Source organism: Sorghum bicolor, chromosome 1, assembly GCF_000003195.3.
Source record: "Sorghum bicolor cultivar BTx623 chromosome 1, Sorghum_bicolor_NCBIv3, whole genome shotgun sequence".
NCBI classification, from domain to species: domain Eukaryota; kingdom Viridiplantae; phylum Streptophyta; class Magnoliopsida; order Poales; family Poaceae; genus Sorghum; species Sorghum bicolor.
The window spans coordinates 51,310,347-51,326,085 of record NC_012870.2 but is presented as its reverse complement, the minus strand read 5'-3'; the positions used below and the strand labels follow the sequence as shown (position 1 = coordinate 51,326,085).

General features: G+C 40.6%; 2 protein-coding genes across 3 annotated transcripts; one reads left to right on the top strand and one right to left on the bottom strand.

The window, feature by feature from the left end:
* Nucleotides 586-5,101, bottom strand: LOC8083861 (26S proteasome non-ATPase regulatory subunit 4 homolog). 2 transcript variants are annotated; one of them, XM_021463014.1, is made up of 9 exons: nucleotides 4,966-5,101; nucleotides 4,723-4,836; nucleotides 4,467-4,575; nucleotides 3,521-3,635; nucleotides 3,239-3,445; nucleotides 2,889-3,168; nucleotides 2,318-2,414; nucleotides 1,795-1,880; nucleotides 586-1,122 (listed from the first exon to the last, which is right to left on the bottom strand). In XM_021463014.1, the coding sequence occupies exons 1-9, from the start codon at nucleotides 5,050-5,052 to the stop codon at nucleotides 1,015-1,017; spliced, it is 1,203 nt and encodes a 400-aa protein (XP_021318689.1). In that variant the 5' UTR covers nucleotides 5,053-5,101; the 3' UTR covers nucleotides 586-1,014. The 2 variants fall into 2 exon arrangements, with proteins under 2 accessions (XP_021318689.1, XP_021318697.1); XM_021463022.1 differs by having other exon boundaries at nucleotides 1,830-1,880.
* LOC8083860 (queuine tRNA-ribosyltransferase accessory subunit 2) lies at nucleotides 9,212-14,994 on the top strand. Its single transcript, XM_002467315.2, has 10 exons — nucleotides 9,212-9,728; nucleotides 9,877-10,051; nucleotides 10,133-10,291; nucleotides 10,570-10,666; nucleotides 10,865-10,935; nucleotides 11,581-11,632; nucleotides 12,027-12,075; nucleotides 13,526-13,663; nucleotides 14,385-14,504; nucleotides 14,588-14,994. Exons 1-10 carry the CDS (start codon nucleotides 9,514-9,516, stop codon nucleotides 14,715-14,717), a joined length of 1,206 nt encoding a protein of 401 aa, XP_002467360.1. The 5' UTR covers nucleotides 9,212-9,513; the 3' UTR covers nucleotides 14,718-14,994.

Genomic DNA, 15,739 nt, shown 5'->3' with positions numbered 1-15,739 from the left:
CTCGTCAGGTTCCATTCCAAGCGGCGAAGTCCAGGAGGAGCTCGCTGCTCTGCCTCGCCCTCGCCCATGTCGTGGACGTACTGCTGCCCCTGATGATGTAGACCCTGTTGCATCTGCTTGCCGGGAGGAGATCCGATGCCGTCCTCATATGCGGCAGGAAACAATGACGCCGCCATCTCCGTTCGCCCAGCTGCCACAAGTCCGACCGCCCTCCTTGCCGCAAATCTGCGGGCTCAGGATCGATTGTATTGTAGGCGGCGTGGATTTATTTATTTATTTATTTTGACAAAACTATGGCTGGCTTGTTGGGTTTCAAGAGGGATCGATGGCCGTAGCCGTTCATGTGAGACGCTCTGTAGAAGAAGCTTGTCCGACGCCACGGCGGCAGGCATTAATTTGCCCAAAAGGACATTTTACCGACGAAAGAAAATACGGCTGTAAGTATGCACAAAATATTACAATCGGAAGCTAATTACCAGTGAATAAAGTTACAAAGCTACCAAACAGGAGTGTTTTTTTTTTTTTTTTGCAATGGTAATATTCGAGTCTCCGTTATTTAGATTCGTTTCACTTTAACACTTCACATTCAGGGTAACTTTATTCTGTGCTTCTGCTTCTGCCTCTGCGGCAGCCTTTTCTAGAATGATAAGAAAGACTGTGCAGAGAAATCCAAGGTGTACAACAATGTAATGTAATAACTTTGCTGCAAACAGAGAGTACCATCTCCTCTCCTCTCCTCTCCATCATTGGCTATACTGAAACTCTTACTCTCTCAAGTCTCAACAAACAGTCAGATTCACAACACAATATCCCTTTTGAGCAATTTTTGGGAATATCAAGTCTAAGCTGACAGTAAAGCTACCACCACTTGTCCGCTTCCATTTCACAATATACCCAGAATGAAAAACTCGAGGTGATCGTCGGACGTCGGGGACATACGTACTTACAGTTCCGTCACAGAGTAAGCGGGCACGATGAAGTCTGTCAATCGAATCTCACAATGGGGCGTACTAACTATTGACTCTTGTCACCCTCAGGCTCATCTTCCTTCTTCTCATGCTTCTTTTCTGGTTTCTTCTTCGAATGCCTTCTATACTTCTTTGGCGGCCTCCTTGGCTGCACCTGTCGATGCAGCAGTGTTATTGCTCCATGGAGCATGCAAATTGTACAGAAAACAAATGTACTAGGAGGTCTCATGAATGGAGCTATGCATAAGAAGCATATTCTTTTTGTCAAGAAAAAGGAAAAATACACTAAGCAGTCCAAAATTAATAGAATTAAGCAAGAGAACAAATATATTTTTTCATCGAGCAAGCCAAAACAAAAATCTTATGGTCCCTCGGCCACGGACTAATGTTACTCAGAAACCTCAGTGTAATTGCTAAGATTTCATGACGGCTTAAAGATCACTTCAACAAATTACTTACTACTACTAAGAAGCATGCAAAGTAGCTGATTTAGAGAGCTGATTCTAGGAGTGCAGCAAAAAAAAAAGAAATTCGAGATCCATAAACATGTTTTCAGACAGTTGATGTGCAAATGAAATACAAGAGCATGCTATCACTTGTTTTCCATCAAGGTTGCCAACAAGCAGAGCCCCTTCTAAGAATAATAAAGCATACTACGCTTGGGCCAATCAAACGTTCCTTCCATTCTAGCTGATCCTTGTTAGATAGATCACTAAGGAATTCAACATCAGGAAGGTGAAATTTTTTTATTTGAAGTGTTAATTGGTATATGATATATAATAAGCGTAATGATTACTTAAATAATATATCAAGTTCCAGGCCTCACTGATTGCGCAAATGGTTGATTGCCAAAAACTTTACTTGCATCAGACTGAGTTCCAGTTTCTTCTTCCTGAAAAGTCGTCTGAAGAGCTGCATGGCATAGAACATGAGAAAACACAAACTAATCACTATCACAAATGTAATATTTGTACCTTGCTTATTGGTAGTAAATAATAATGGAATTCAATTCACCTTTCAGAGAATAATCAAAATAGTGGAATTCCCTTTTGCATAAGTCGGTTAACCACTAAAGGAGGAATAGGTGTTTTTTTTAACAACAAAGGAGGGATAGGTGTTGAAATATAAAGTGAATTGTTTAACTTACCCATCAGCTTAAGCTATTGGGTTAAACTAATCATAGCATGCAACCTAATTAATAATTGGGACATCAACTGTTTTAACTCACAGTTTCCAAGTACTTGTAAGCTCCAAATTATAAATTGTCACAAATACGTAGAAGTTTCTCAATCCCTATATGACGGTAAAATATGAATATATAGATGGATCTGTAGCAACCAGTTACTGACCTGACGTCGCCTCATCTGTGACACCCTCTAACTGTTCATCACACCTAAAATCTTCTATAGAAATTTCTTCAGCTTGTCGCAATATCTCGTCCTCATCCTATATAACACCAATACTATTAATTTTTATAATGATCAACCATAAGAATAAACAGTATCCTTAATCATTCAAATTAACAGTATTATTGCAACAATGCAAAGATCATTTACTAACTTTGTTGAGAATTATGCCACGTTATTGCAACACAGTTTTGACTTGTCAACTCTTATCTAAGCTATCAGACTGCAAAGACTTCTTATCCAATCATCCCAAGGATGTTGAGCAAATTGAACAACACTTGTCTTTCCTTCCCAATCTAATGGACATTGAAGCAACCACACATAGCAGAAACTCTATTCTGGTGACCTGAGCATTGACTAAAAGGCAGAATACCTTCTAGCTGAGGTGGTCTCAGTAAACCCTTTTTTTTCGGGGGGGAGGGGGCGAGCTAAAGTAGATAGTAATCTCTAAATAACTTTTAGACATGCAAAACGAAAGATAGAGATTGCATTAGCTGAATGGCGCTAAACATACCATATGCAGAAGTTTTTCATCTTCAGTATATGAATTTGCTTCAGGTTCTGTGTCAGCCATAACAGTGTCACCGTTTGAGGTTGAAGATTGGCCTTCACTTCCAGTTTTGGACGATTCTTCTCTGGCTTTTTTTGCAGCAGCTTCTTGCCTTGCTCTCTCTTCTTCCATAGAGATCTGGAGTGCTAGCGCCAGCTCTCGGTCCACACCAAATTTAAAACTTGATGCTCCACTAGCAGCAGCAGCAGAATCACTTCCTGGGTCTTCTGATAATATTGGTGAACTACAGGGGGAAGAGCTATTAGAGATAAAGATGTTGCTGCCTCAGGTTATAGCAATAATATATGTTTTACCTGAAGATTTCATCAGAAAGGACACCTCCTGCAGGGATATGAATTATATGACTGTTGCCTCCACTATTGACTGCAGCAACAAGAGCTTCTAGTTTCTCAGGCTTTTCATCATCAGATTCACCGAAGTCAACAACATCAAGAGCAACATTGTTCTTCTTCAGAGTTTTCCCTAGCACTTCTAGCGAGCTCTTCTCATCTTTTACTGGGCTGCAGGGGACAAATTTAGAACTCGAATGTAAAGTGTGATCAATGAAACAGCACTGATGCAACCTCAGATCATACCTGCCAACAAAAACAATTATTCTCTGCTGCAGCTGCTTGTTCTTCCGATTCTTGAGTGCAAGCTGAGCGACCCGGATAGCAGCAATCAAGTTTGCTTCACCACCAATTTGCAGCCCTGAATCCAAAAATGGATTGACTTCAATTATTCAGAAACATGGTGGAAGCATGTTTTCCGTTTTGAACAATTTCTTATGCACAAACAACAAGATGCAACACATGATTTTCTAAAAAGTTGTATTATCTGGTATCTACAGGGTAACAAGGTGATCCCAGTATCTCATGATTATGTTTATCTTAAACACAGCACTGAACAATGCATGCAACTGAAGTGTTAAACTGAAACCAACCTGACTACTGATATAGAGACAGGTATTAAATTGAATGAGTAGATTCTCACCGAGATATAATTTCAAATTGTTATACTACAGTATCTTGTTTCCTACAATATAACTGGAAAATTAATCACTGAAAGTGTATACTAGAGATCATGTCGGTGTTTATAAAACAAAATAAAAGACAGTTGAGAGGAAAACTTCTTGGCTACCACACACTCATCAAATAGACATTGACTGCTGCCACGTCAACTAACTAGATAAGCAAGTCAATCAACCAAATCAGCAAGTGCGGTACCAGCCAAACAAAAAAGATATGAGCAAGCAGTAAGTCCTCTTACTCAAAGCAGGGTGTTCATGATGCTTAAATATTGCAGTGTATTAAAATATAGCTTGTTAGTAGAAGAACATAGGATGTATTGCCACAATATTAATGTATAGAAGCAGCATTGCAATGATACTGATACCCAGTACTATTTCTAGAGTTACAGCTGAAATCGTGAAGCGACCCCGTTGTGGCTTTGTGCAATTTTGATGGAATCCATGGAAGGAAAGTTCACAACAATAAACAAACTCAGGAAGCAAGTGGGGGGGGGGGGGGGGTGTTCGCGTACCGTTTATGCTTGATAGGACCTTGCTGAAGTCGTTGGTTAGCGTGACGAGCACGCTGACGCCCTTGCCCGCCCCTGCCATGGCCAGCACCCCCGCCGTGCTCTCCTTCGCCTGCGTGGTTCAAATTCACCGATCGCTCAAAAGGAACCCGTGAGGCCGCCCCGGACGCACCCCCCAAAACCCCAAGTAGCGACCCAGTAACAACCCCTAGCAGCGACGCGCGCGTGGGCATGCATCAGTGGGGACGACAAACCAGACCTGCGTCTTGGCGGCGCAGAGGATGGCGAAGGCGTCGGCCTGCGCCTTGAACCGCGATGGCGGATAGTCCCCGTTCCTCATCCACTCCGAGTTGTCCACGCAGATCATCGTCGCCTGCGATTGGATTTGGACCGCCACCACCGAAAACCGTCAGGGAATGGTCAGAAATGGCTGCGCGTCGTTAGACTGGGGCAGCAGCGATAGAAGGAAGAGGAGGGAAGGGGGGGGGGGAGGCATACGGACCTCGAGCACCATGGTGGTGGCGGGCGGCGGCGGAAGCAGGGGCGCGGCGGTGAAGCGGGTGGTGCGTTCTCGGAGACGAGCGGGCATGTTGCTTCGGCAGACGGGACGGGAGCGTGAGGTGGCTTCTCGTCCTCGGGGACGGTTGTGGAATGGGGAGGGAGCCGAGAGCCCCCGACAGATGGTTTTGAACCTGCGCGTGTGCAGTGCAGGGCGGACCTGGGGTTTATGGGTGTCGTGGCCCGTCAACCCCGGCTGCCCATTTTAGTTTTGGCCCATAAACAGGGGGCCCATATGGCAAATTCCACCGACTTCATCCGCTCGCTCACATAGTCACGGGCTCACCGCTCACACCACACGTTGCTAAAAGAAAGACGCTCACTCCAATCAAAAAAAAAAAAAACGCTCACAGCACACTCGCTTCAATCCGGTTGCCACCCGCTGCATCTCACGCTCATCGCCTTCTCGATACTTCCTCTCGCTGCACCCGTGCAGAGCTCGGAGGCGAGATCCGATCCATGGCCGATGGTAGATGCCCGTTAGGCCTTTTCCCACTACGGTTCATCTTAATCCATATGAATTACTCCCTCCGTCCCACAAATAAATACATTTCTTTGACTACTACAATTCATATTTGACCATTCGTCTTATTTAAATTTTTTATACAAATAATAAAATAAATAAATCATTATAAAAATATATCTAACAATAAAATAAGTCATGAAAAAATAAAAAATATTTACTAAAATTTTTTGAATAAGACGAACGGTCAAACATGAATCATAGAAGTCAAAGAAATGTAATTATTTGTTTTTATACACATAATAAAATAAATAAATCATTATAAAAATGTATCTAACAATAAAATAAGTCATGAAAAAATAAATAATATCTATTAAAATTTTTTGAATAAGACGAACGGTCAAACATGAATCATAGAAGTCAAAGAAATGCAATTATTTGTTTTTATACACATAATAAAATAAATAAATCATTATAAAAATATATCTAACAATAAAATAAGTCATGAAAAAATAAATAATATCTATTAAAAATTTTTGAATAAGACGAACGGTCAAACATGAATCATAGAAGTCAAAGAAATGCAATTATTTGTGGGGACGGAGGGAGTAGAGTGAATTAGACATGTAGAATAAAAATTAGTTATTTTTCTATCCGATATGTCTAAATACATGTTCACATTTATATCCTTTGACTAAGATAACTCACAGACATTATGCACCAAAGATCATGTACCTAAGAATACATAAAAATCAATGGCTCTTAACTCTTCCCACAAGCTTCAACTTGATCCAACCATCCACAATTATTTGTAAGCGATGCCTTTGTACGTGGTTTGTGCCGGTTGCTGCAACACCGATAGCCCTCGTGACCTAGCGATTGACACAAAAACGTGTGACTATGTCAATCACTACTGTTGAAAGATGTGATCGGTTATCTATATATCCTATAAAGACAAACCCCATTAAGCTAATTCTATCCTATAAAGACAAACCCCACTAAGCTAATTCTCTTGCACCTCCTTGCGCCCAGTGGCGGAGCTAAGGAATTTTCACGACTAGGGCCAATACTATGAACTACCAACATCGATCACATGCTAATGAATAAAAGTAATGCTAATATGTAGATTTAGCTGAAAAAAACAAAAAAAAATACTCTAGTATTTTTCCCCACGCCTAGGGCCATGGCCATATTGGCCCTAGGCTTATATCCGCCACTGCTTGCGCCACATCATCATCCACCTCTTCTGGTGCTGCATGCAATTAAGTGACCACTCACAAATGGTTTCAGTAGTGGATGCAGCTACCTACACACGACCATGCATGCATACTGCTAGCAATTATTTTCTCATATGATCCTCTCTCTTCCTCTTTTGAAACTGACTACTAAAACTATATATAGATACCTTAATAGACTATAGTGAGATTATTTTTTTATTCCCCTTCATACCTGCAGCAACGTGCGGGGAATCCTCCTAGTTTGTATTAATCATAAACCTTATGTATCACAACGTACTCTAGTATGATAAATATATAAAAAGGTCTATGTCTTTTCTTGTCATGCTACATAGGTAAATTATGTTTGGTTGTCTTGCACAGATAAGATGTGTATGGTAACATTACTTTGATTAGTTCCTTGCATTAGCATTAGCCTGCATTAGACATTATGGAGGACAATCCAAGTCAGTATAAATATATGCAATGTTTATTTGTATCGGCATGCCACATTTAGTAAAATCATGTTTAGTTGATTACATTGCATCATGTCTCTAGTAGAGGTGTAGAAGGTGAGAATATTTCATTTTTGCTGCCCATATTAGCTAATAAAATCTAATTTTTGTGGACACACAATAGGAGTTCAAGGCTGAAGTCCAAATGAGATGAGACAGACTGTCCAATACAATAATTATAAATTAGTGTCACTAAGGAAATCTTCACTATAGTGTCGTACCACTCATGTCATGATCTAACTCCACTCCCCATAAGTTGAGCCTATGCACATTAAAATTTGGCATAGCTCGACACGTGGATGTGTGGCCTTCCAACCTTTTTAACCTTGTAATTCATGCACACAATGGCATCCAACTTAGGTTGAGTCACTAACTAATTTTCTTATGCAAGATTAATTTTTCATTGCACCAAGAATTTATTATGGACCTTAAAGTTTATTTGAGTCCAGTTAAATCTAATAACTAACTCAACCGCACAAATGCTATATATTAGTATGGCGTAACACACAGGCAGTGAATACTCCCTCCGTAAAAAAAAATGGAAGTCTCACGTTCTCCATGTGTTAAACAATTGTAAGTTTAACCAAATATATGCAAAAAAAACTATGACATATCATTAGGCTATATTTGGTTTATCTTCAGAAAAGTGCTTCTGCTGCAAAAGAAAAACAAAGTACCAACCAGACGGATAGAAACATAAGCTGTTCTTTTAGAAGTAATTGCTTTCGCATTGTACAACTTTTACATCACTTTATATCCTACTTTTGGCTTTAAGCATTCTGCTTGTCTAAATGGATGGAAATAAAAAAAACTTTTTATGACTGTTTCGAGATGGATATTGAGGAGGAGGGGGGGGGGGGGTTTCCATAGTTATTTTAACTAAACAACTTATATCTCCAACAATTTTTTTTGCATCTTACAGTATTTTTTTCATATCTCATAGCTGAACCAAATAGACCCTTACTGTCACTGACTAACCATAAAATATATTTTTATAAGAAATATATTTGAAGATACAAATATTGATATCTTTTTATAAATATAGTCATACCTAGAATTATTTGATTTCTCAAGAGATCAAGGGCGGAGCCACCCATATGGCAAGGTATGGCTCTTGCCATATCTCAATTTCTGAGCCACTCTCTCCTAAATTACTTCCTGCCCATTAGCGCTTCTAGTAGATTGATTTCTTTTACTCTAAACTGCTGCTTTGAATACTCTGAAGAAGCCTCATTGAAGGCTGAATTCTTCTATCTGAACGTACTTGGGGTCTTGAACTCTTGATCTCTTCTAGCCTGTGCGCTTGACTGTATGTGCACAGGCCGGCAATGCATTTATTAAAACACACGATTAACACTAGTACATTGGGACAGAGATTCAAAGGAATTGATCTTGAGAAAATTAAGAATGCAGTTCAAAAATAGAAAGATAGGAAAATGCAATTACCTAGGTCTCGTAACTGAAGCTTCAGCACTCGGTTTGTTCATTGAATTCATTCGCATCTTTTTTCAATATTTTATCTTAATATTCGATTTCTTCCACATCTATTTATATATGTAGTTCTTATATGTTTTGTACTTGATGAATAGAATTTAATAATCTTGCATTTGTATAGAAATCACTTTACTTTTAAATTATATGCTACCTATATTAGCTATTTCGATACTCGCCACACCTCAATTTAAATCCTTCCTCCGCCACTGCAAGAGATATTACCATTCTTGTTGAGACCGAAGGAGTATATAATGGAAGGGGAAAATATGCTAAGCAAATTATTCTGAAACCAAATGAATATCATGTTTGTGAGATGAACCAAATGAATAAATATCTTGGAATATATTTTACAAACTGAAAAGAAAACTAAAAATGTTTATTCGCATTTTATGGGCCTAGCCCACCCCACGTACGCACTGGAACGCTCAATTGGACTGTGCCGACATTCTCCACAAAAAAAAAAAAGGACTGTGCCCATCCGACTCTACCAAAGCCCACCCTTGGTGATCTCCCCGCTAGTCCTTGCTGACCTGCGCCGGCACCCGGCGGCCGCCTCCAAAACACCCTCGCGCTCTACCGCGCCGGTCGTGTAGCTCCCCCACCGGCCACCAGGCCACCACAGTCGCGCGCCCACCGTAGCTACATTGTCGGACCCCTTCTTCAAGCGCTCTGCCCACTCTTTCAACCCAGAAGGTCACTATTATCCTGCGCATGCCCCCTCTCCCCCTTTCGGCGTGGCACGCACATTAGGAGTTCGACCGATTGCCGGAACGTCTTCCGCCGCCATCTGTGCCATCGAAAGAGCGATGAGGTTTGTGGTGACGAAAGTTTGCAGCGGCGGGGGGAAGGCGCGGGCGGGTGCGCTCCATATAGGCGGCGGCGGCGGCGGCGGCATTGGCATTGAGACGCCGGCGCTGCTGCTGTCCACTCGTAAGGGGCTGCCGGCATTCTTGTCCTGCGACCTCCTTGCCTCCTTGCCACTCCCGGACTCCCTCCTCCTCCATGTCTGCCCTACCCACTTGTGAGTCAGACTCAATCCCCCTCCACCTGTTTCGGTTCCCCTCCAGTCTGACCGTATATGCTGTTGGAACTAGCCCTTGTTGGTCATGTTCTTGTGAGTCGTGGGGTTTAACCGAACGAGTTTGATCACCTTTCCTTTCTTTTCGCAGTATAGAGGGCCCTCCAGTGAAGACAATATCAGCTATTGGTGGTTTGCACGGTATGCTGGGGGTACCTGATCACATTCTTGTAGCGGCGGCAAGTGATTCTATTGCGAGTCTGCCATCAAGTGACGCCACCAACAAATTTGGTGCCTCCTTTGAAACTCCTTCCGGACGTAGACTGGTTGGTAACTTAGTCCTTTCATTTTCAGCTTTCAGTGGTGCATGTTTGGTGTACATATATAGATTTGTTAAATTCTTTCAGGTAAAACCATCAGACTATATGGAGTTGATTTCCTGCATGAAGCCTAATATATGGGCCAGTTTGGCAGACGAGGTACCAGCTTGGGTGAATGAGAAACGAAACAAAGTCTCTGTTGAGAGGACATTGAGGTGGCTTGATGCATGTATTGCTTTGGACGTGGTAGGATGTTTAGTAATTTTCATCGAACTGTATTTCATGACTTTAATGTATACATCTTTCTTTTCTTTTCAAAGAGTTATCACTATTTAAATGTCTGAAATAGAGCAAAAAAAAAGACTAAGTGACATTTCTGATTTATTATCAAGTGGTACTTGGCTACAAGTTTGGAGGCTTCTGGTGCAAGCTTCTTAAAAGTGTGGCAACTTTTTTTTTTACAAATGGAATCAACCTCAGTCAACTTCCTTCTCTTATTGATTCTTTTACAACTCTTACTTCAGGCTTCTGGAACTAATAGTTTTGGTGTAATTGTGGGAGGATCTAGCTTAGAACAGCGAAAGCTATGTGCCACTGAAGTGTCGAAGCGGAATGTTTCAGGTTATTTTTATATTTCGTTTGATATTAGTAACTTTCAGTAGTTTTTATTTTGTAAGTATCCATCTCAAGGGAAGAGGACGGAACCTATGATTTTTTTTTCACTTTGCACGTTAGCTGTTTAGGAATTGACTTGATGATGATGTTTTAATTAATTTGCTAACAAACGTACTGATTCTTTTGTTGCCAAATTTGGTGCAGGCTTTTGGATTGCAGGATTTGGTCTTGGAGAGAGTATTGAAGAACGTTGCAGTTTGCTCAATGCCGTAACAGTGAGAAAAAATCCTTTTTTATATCGAAGTGCATTGATGATGATCTGCTGGGTTATGCTTAAAATTCTGTTGCTGCATTTTTTTTAGGGCTGCATTTACGTTAAAATCTTGTGCCAAATATGAACCTTTCTAAAAATGAGAGAATTTTATGAAATACCACTCGGGCAGATTAGCAATTCATTATTTGCCATCCTGCTGAAGTATCTGTGACATATACCATCCCACATGTTAGTGAGATGGTGGCATGCCAGTCTTAAGGGTGGCAAATTGTCAAATTCTTTCAAGTTGTAATTCTAAATGTTGACCACACTCTACTAGAAAATGTTGGATTGTCCACCCTGGAATAGAAGATTTCACTGTAAATGGCATTTCATATTAAAGTGTCATATTCATACTGTTTTATCGATTTTGATTTTGATTTTGATGTAGCATTGAATGGTCATATTCTGCATTTGTAATATTTGCTTGAAACTAGAATTTGCATGGTTTCAGATTACCATACAGCCCCCTTCACCTGTGTAGCCTTCGATTGTGATTAAGCTGAAGCCACAGTTCATGCTTTTTAGATGCTGTGTTTTGATGTGTTTAGAAGTGTTCTTTCTTTTTGTTCACTTGTGACTGATTATTTGCTTTTCTTTCTTTCAGGATTGCTTGCCACCGGAAAAACCTCGGCTTGTGTCTAGGCTTGGTCTTCCAGGTGTGCCTGTGATGTATTTTTCCCAGTAGCTTTGGATTTTGTTTTGTAGTTTCCACAAGGATAATGACCTAGGAAGCTTTGCTTTCTTTTCTTTTTCATCTCACCTGTGACTTCTTACACTTTAATCTCATCATAATCCACAGGCTAGAGCCTAACTGTTAAACTTATCCAAAATTTAGCATGTGTCTGTAGTAGTATTTTGCACTAGATGGTGAGTAATTAATGGTGGTTTTATAAATACATTGGATAGTATTTTTTTTTCTTTTCCATATAAGAAGCTTTACATGGACCTTTTTGACAATTTTCTGAAACTTACGTCCTGAGATATATTTGTATTTAGAAACAATTTTTACAACCATCTTACATTGACAACTCAGTACATTTTGTCTTGTAGAGGAGGTCTTGGAGGGTGTAGCTGCTGGTATCGACCTTTTTGACTCCACGTATGCACATAAATCTTTGTCCTATAGCATTTGTGATGAGCAAATTCACTCAATGCCATTAGAAATTATCGGTTCCCTGAGTGAAATCAAAATTGTGAGCTTCCCTTGTGTGCCGCTATTTGAAATTTATGTTTCCTTATCTGCCACTTCTGTCATTGACTGTTAAGTTGCTGTTATGTTGATATGGAAATGATGATTTTGCCCCTCTGAACAGAATTTTGGCTCATTTCCTTGCATGCGATTACACAGGTCAATGATGTTGACCTGTTGAGCAAATTAAATCAAGGATCACACCCAACCAGCACTACAACCAACATACATATATATGAGCTGTAAATGTATATGAGTATAACATAAGTAAACAGTTACATTAAATATTTCTATGACTTGATACAAATGAGAGTACATAGAATTAATGTGATTTGATTACCATTAGTGTTGCCCTTGCTTTCACTTTCAGTCTTCTACAAAGACCAAAAAACCTTGATTCATAATATCATTTAAAAGTATTTTAAAACGAATCCTTGCACATACTACTACCCAATAACAGGCAAGAGGAGACAGATCACCATTCGTCAGCATGCTGTCTAGCAGATGCTGATGGAGTTTGTGGTCACACGGATGGATGGGTGAGAGAATTGCCAGTTGATGACACACAGGCAGATATACGGACGACCGGATGACACATTGATCAGGAGGACATGAGAATAGACCACTGGTGCTGCTGTGAGCTCAGGGAATGTGGACAGAGCAGTGGTCGGCTGGTGGCCCGATACCAGCTGATGGCCTGATTCCAGCCAATGACTGGTCATGTGGTGGCCCTCCAGCGGCAGATGAGGCCTCCTGTGTCCAGCTTGCCCACATGCCAGAGTGGGTGGCCACGTCATGGCCTCGGGTTAGGTTGAATTGTGGCGCTCACCTATGCTATCTCGCAGGCACACTCAACAGCCATGCATGCCTAGGCTGGTGCACGTCCTCCACCAGGCACGCTTGCACGTGCATGGCCTGCCCACGTCCACCGCTATAGCACACAATTGTTCAACTCCCACCGCTGCTGATCTGCCAAAGTTGGATCCTGGTGGTGCCGATTCTGCCAAGAATGTGGACGATTTGGATGGTGGTGGACAAGTGGAGTCGGAGTTGGGTAGATAAGTCAGAGAGGAGGACAGCTGTGGACCTTATTTGTCATAAGAGGGCCATTTTCTGCACTAGAAATAGATGGAAATAGCTCTACAGGTAATGGGGCCATCATGTCAGTGACATACTTAAAGGGAATTTGGTGGAAGTGGCAACCAAGGAAATGCAAACAATAGTGGCAGTGAAGGAATGTGAACAATTTTGATGGTATACAAGCAATCCATATAATTTCTAATGGCATTGAGGGAATTTGCTCATTTATTATTCATCAATGTGCTGAAAGAATTTGATTTTTCATAATCTGGAATGACAGGTATATTTACCAACTTACTATGGGTGGTTTCGCACTGATCTTCCCTGTTGACATGGTTGAAAGAGAGATGCAGAATGGTATACTCAACACTAGTGGTGGGGATTCAACAAAGATTAACTTGCGTGCTACAACGTATCGGTAGGTGATCTGATTTATGGAAATACTGTCATTGTGCCAAAGTCTGTGCATTGTATTTGAGAAGACATGTGAATTTAGTTCTATGCTTGTGTACTGTTGATTTTAAAAGAAGTTACAACTACATTTTCTCAATTGTATATCAGGCATGTGAATTTTTGTTGGTAACAGTTTGTAAGTGTTTTAGTTTGGAGTAGACAAATGCCCCATTTGAGCGTTTTGATCAATTAATGTCTTTAGTTCTCTCTCCAGATGCCTAATTGGCTGCATTTAAGCTTGTGGGCAAATACGTAATCTATTAATCTAGACATACCTAATGCACACAGAAAATAGATATTGAAACTCCACCACGATGGCTGCTAGTGGTGCTCATTTTTAAAAGGGTGAAAGGTTGCATATCATATTGTTTATGATGCCTTTCAAGTTTCATTCCAGTATATTGCCACTAAAAGTTGAATTTAAATTGGAGTGTGCTGGGGAAGTGTCATAAGTGATAAATGCAACATGATGAGTGTGATAATTAGAAGGACGTAGGATTTGTTAAATCCAAACATTGAATCCATTGACTATTGGTTATGGTTCAAATGGAGGTTTATCATTATACCAATTGAAACTGCTGTTTCCCTGAAGACACTCCATATTGAAGAAATATTTACATAAAATGTTGGAACTGTTGATTTTCTGTTATGTGACTCATGATTTTTGGGTGTGTTTGTTCCTTCAGGAAGGATATGTCACGGCTAGTTGATAGCTGTAACTGCTTCACGTGCCAGAATCACACCCGTGCTTACCTCAATCATTTGCTCAATGTCCACGAGATGTTGGCTCAGATTCTACTGGAGATGTAAGCAAAGTCGGTTTCTCAGTTATGGTTCAGTAGGGAATATATTGAGTGAATGATGTTTATCTTTTCTGATTATCCTGCAGACACAATACTCATCATTATCTTCGTTTCTTCCGATCCATACGTGAGGCCATCAAGGTTGGAGAGTTTGACCTTTTCCGGCAGGAGTTTGTTAAGAAGAGACGTGCCCATTTCGCTGCTCTTGCGATCTAGAAGTGACCAAGGGTTCATCTGGCCTCACAAGATTAGCTGATCAATTAATCAGACTTGTTTACACCTGAATCTGTACTAGTCAACTCTCACGTCTATGGTTGACAAATCTGAAAAGGTTCTCTAGAAAACTTTCACCTAATGAACTCTAAAACATTTAGGGCTTTAAAATTACATGTGAATTAGAATGGAAAATGAAGTAATTTCCCTAACAACCTCTCCCAATATGTATGGATTGGAGGGGATGATCCTCTAACAAAGGCTTGATATTTCCTAAAAAGTCCCAAATATCTTCAGAATTAGTAATAGTTTGAGGATCTCAGTAGCTGAGGTGTTTGATAACTCTAAGAGTCCCTGACTTTTGTTAGAAGGAATAAATAAGGGGGGTGGTAGAACAACAGTTGAAAGAGATGATTGAAAAGCTAAGCACAGTGGAGTTTTTTTTTTTTTTTTGACAAGTAAGCACAGTGGAGTTGGGTGAGGATCAAGACACAGTTGTGTGGAAATTGGAATGGTCCGGTAAATTGTCAACCAGATCTGTGTACAGATTTATCACATTCGGTGGAGTGGTAAATCTTGGTATGAAGGATATTTAGCAGACTAAGCTTTCCCTAAAAATTCAAAATCTTCATAAATGTGGATGATTGCTCATGACAGATTAGAAACAGGGGATCTGCTTAGAAGGATTTGGGATGGTCCAAAGGAGAGTAAGCTCTGTGGTTAATTAGAAACAGTGGATCACCAGCTGTTCAAATAATGCCCCCTTGCTATGGTGATCTGGTGCTGGATAAGGTGCAGTTTAGGATCGTCCTCCATTCCGGTTGATAGAAACAACTGATGCCGCAGGCTTGAGAGGTAATTGGTGGAGGGTGATGGAGTTTGCAGGGGTAGGGTGCGCCTTCTGGAAGACTAGAAATGATTTGGTCTTTTCCAATGTCTTAGCGAAATCTTTGGTGCCTTAAAAGTTATACAAGTAGTACGGTTTTCTTCAGTATTGGAAGGAAAGCGTAGAACTGTAGAAGGAA

Excerpts from the sequence above, each read along its gene's own strand:
- LOC8083861 (XM_021463014.1), bottom strand. The coding sequence starts at position 5,052 with ATGCCCGCTCGTCTCCGAGAACGCACCACCCGCTTCACCGCCGCGCCC. Across the intron at positions 4,576-4,722 it reads TCTGCGCCGCCAAGACGCAG|GCGAAGGAGAGCACGGCGGG; the intron begins GTCTGGTTTGTC and ends TGAACCACGCAG. Across the intron at positions 2,415-2,888 it reads ATGAAAAACTTCTGCATATG|GATGAGGACGAGATATTGCG; the intron begins GTATGTTTAGCG and ends GGTGTTATATAG.
- LOC8083860 (XM_002467315.2), top strand. The coding sequence starts at position 9,514 with ATGAGGTTTGTGGTGACGAAAGTTTGCAGCGGCGGGGGGAAGGCGCGG. Across the intron at positions 12,076-13,525 it reads ATCGACCTTTTTGACTCCAC|GTATATTTACCAACTTACTA; the intron begins GTATGCACATAA and ends CTGGAATGACAG. Across the intron at positions 14,505-14,587 it reads GCTCAGATTCTACTGGAGAT|ACACAATACTCATCATTATC; the intron begins GTAAGCAAAGTC and ends ATTATCCTGCAG.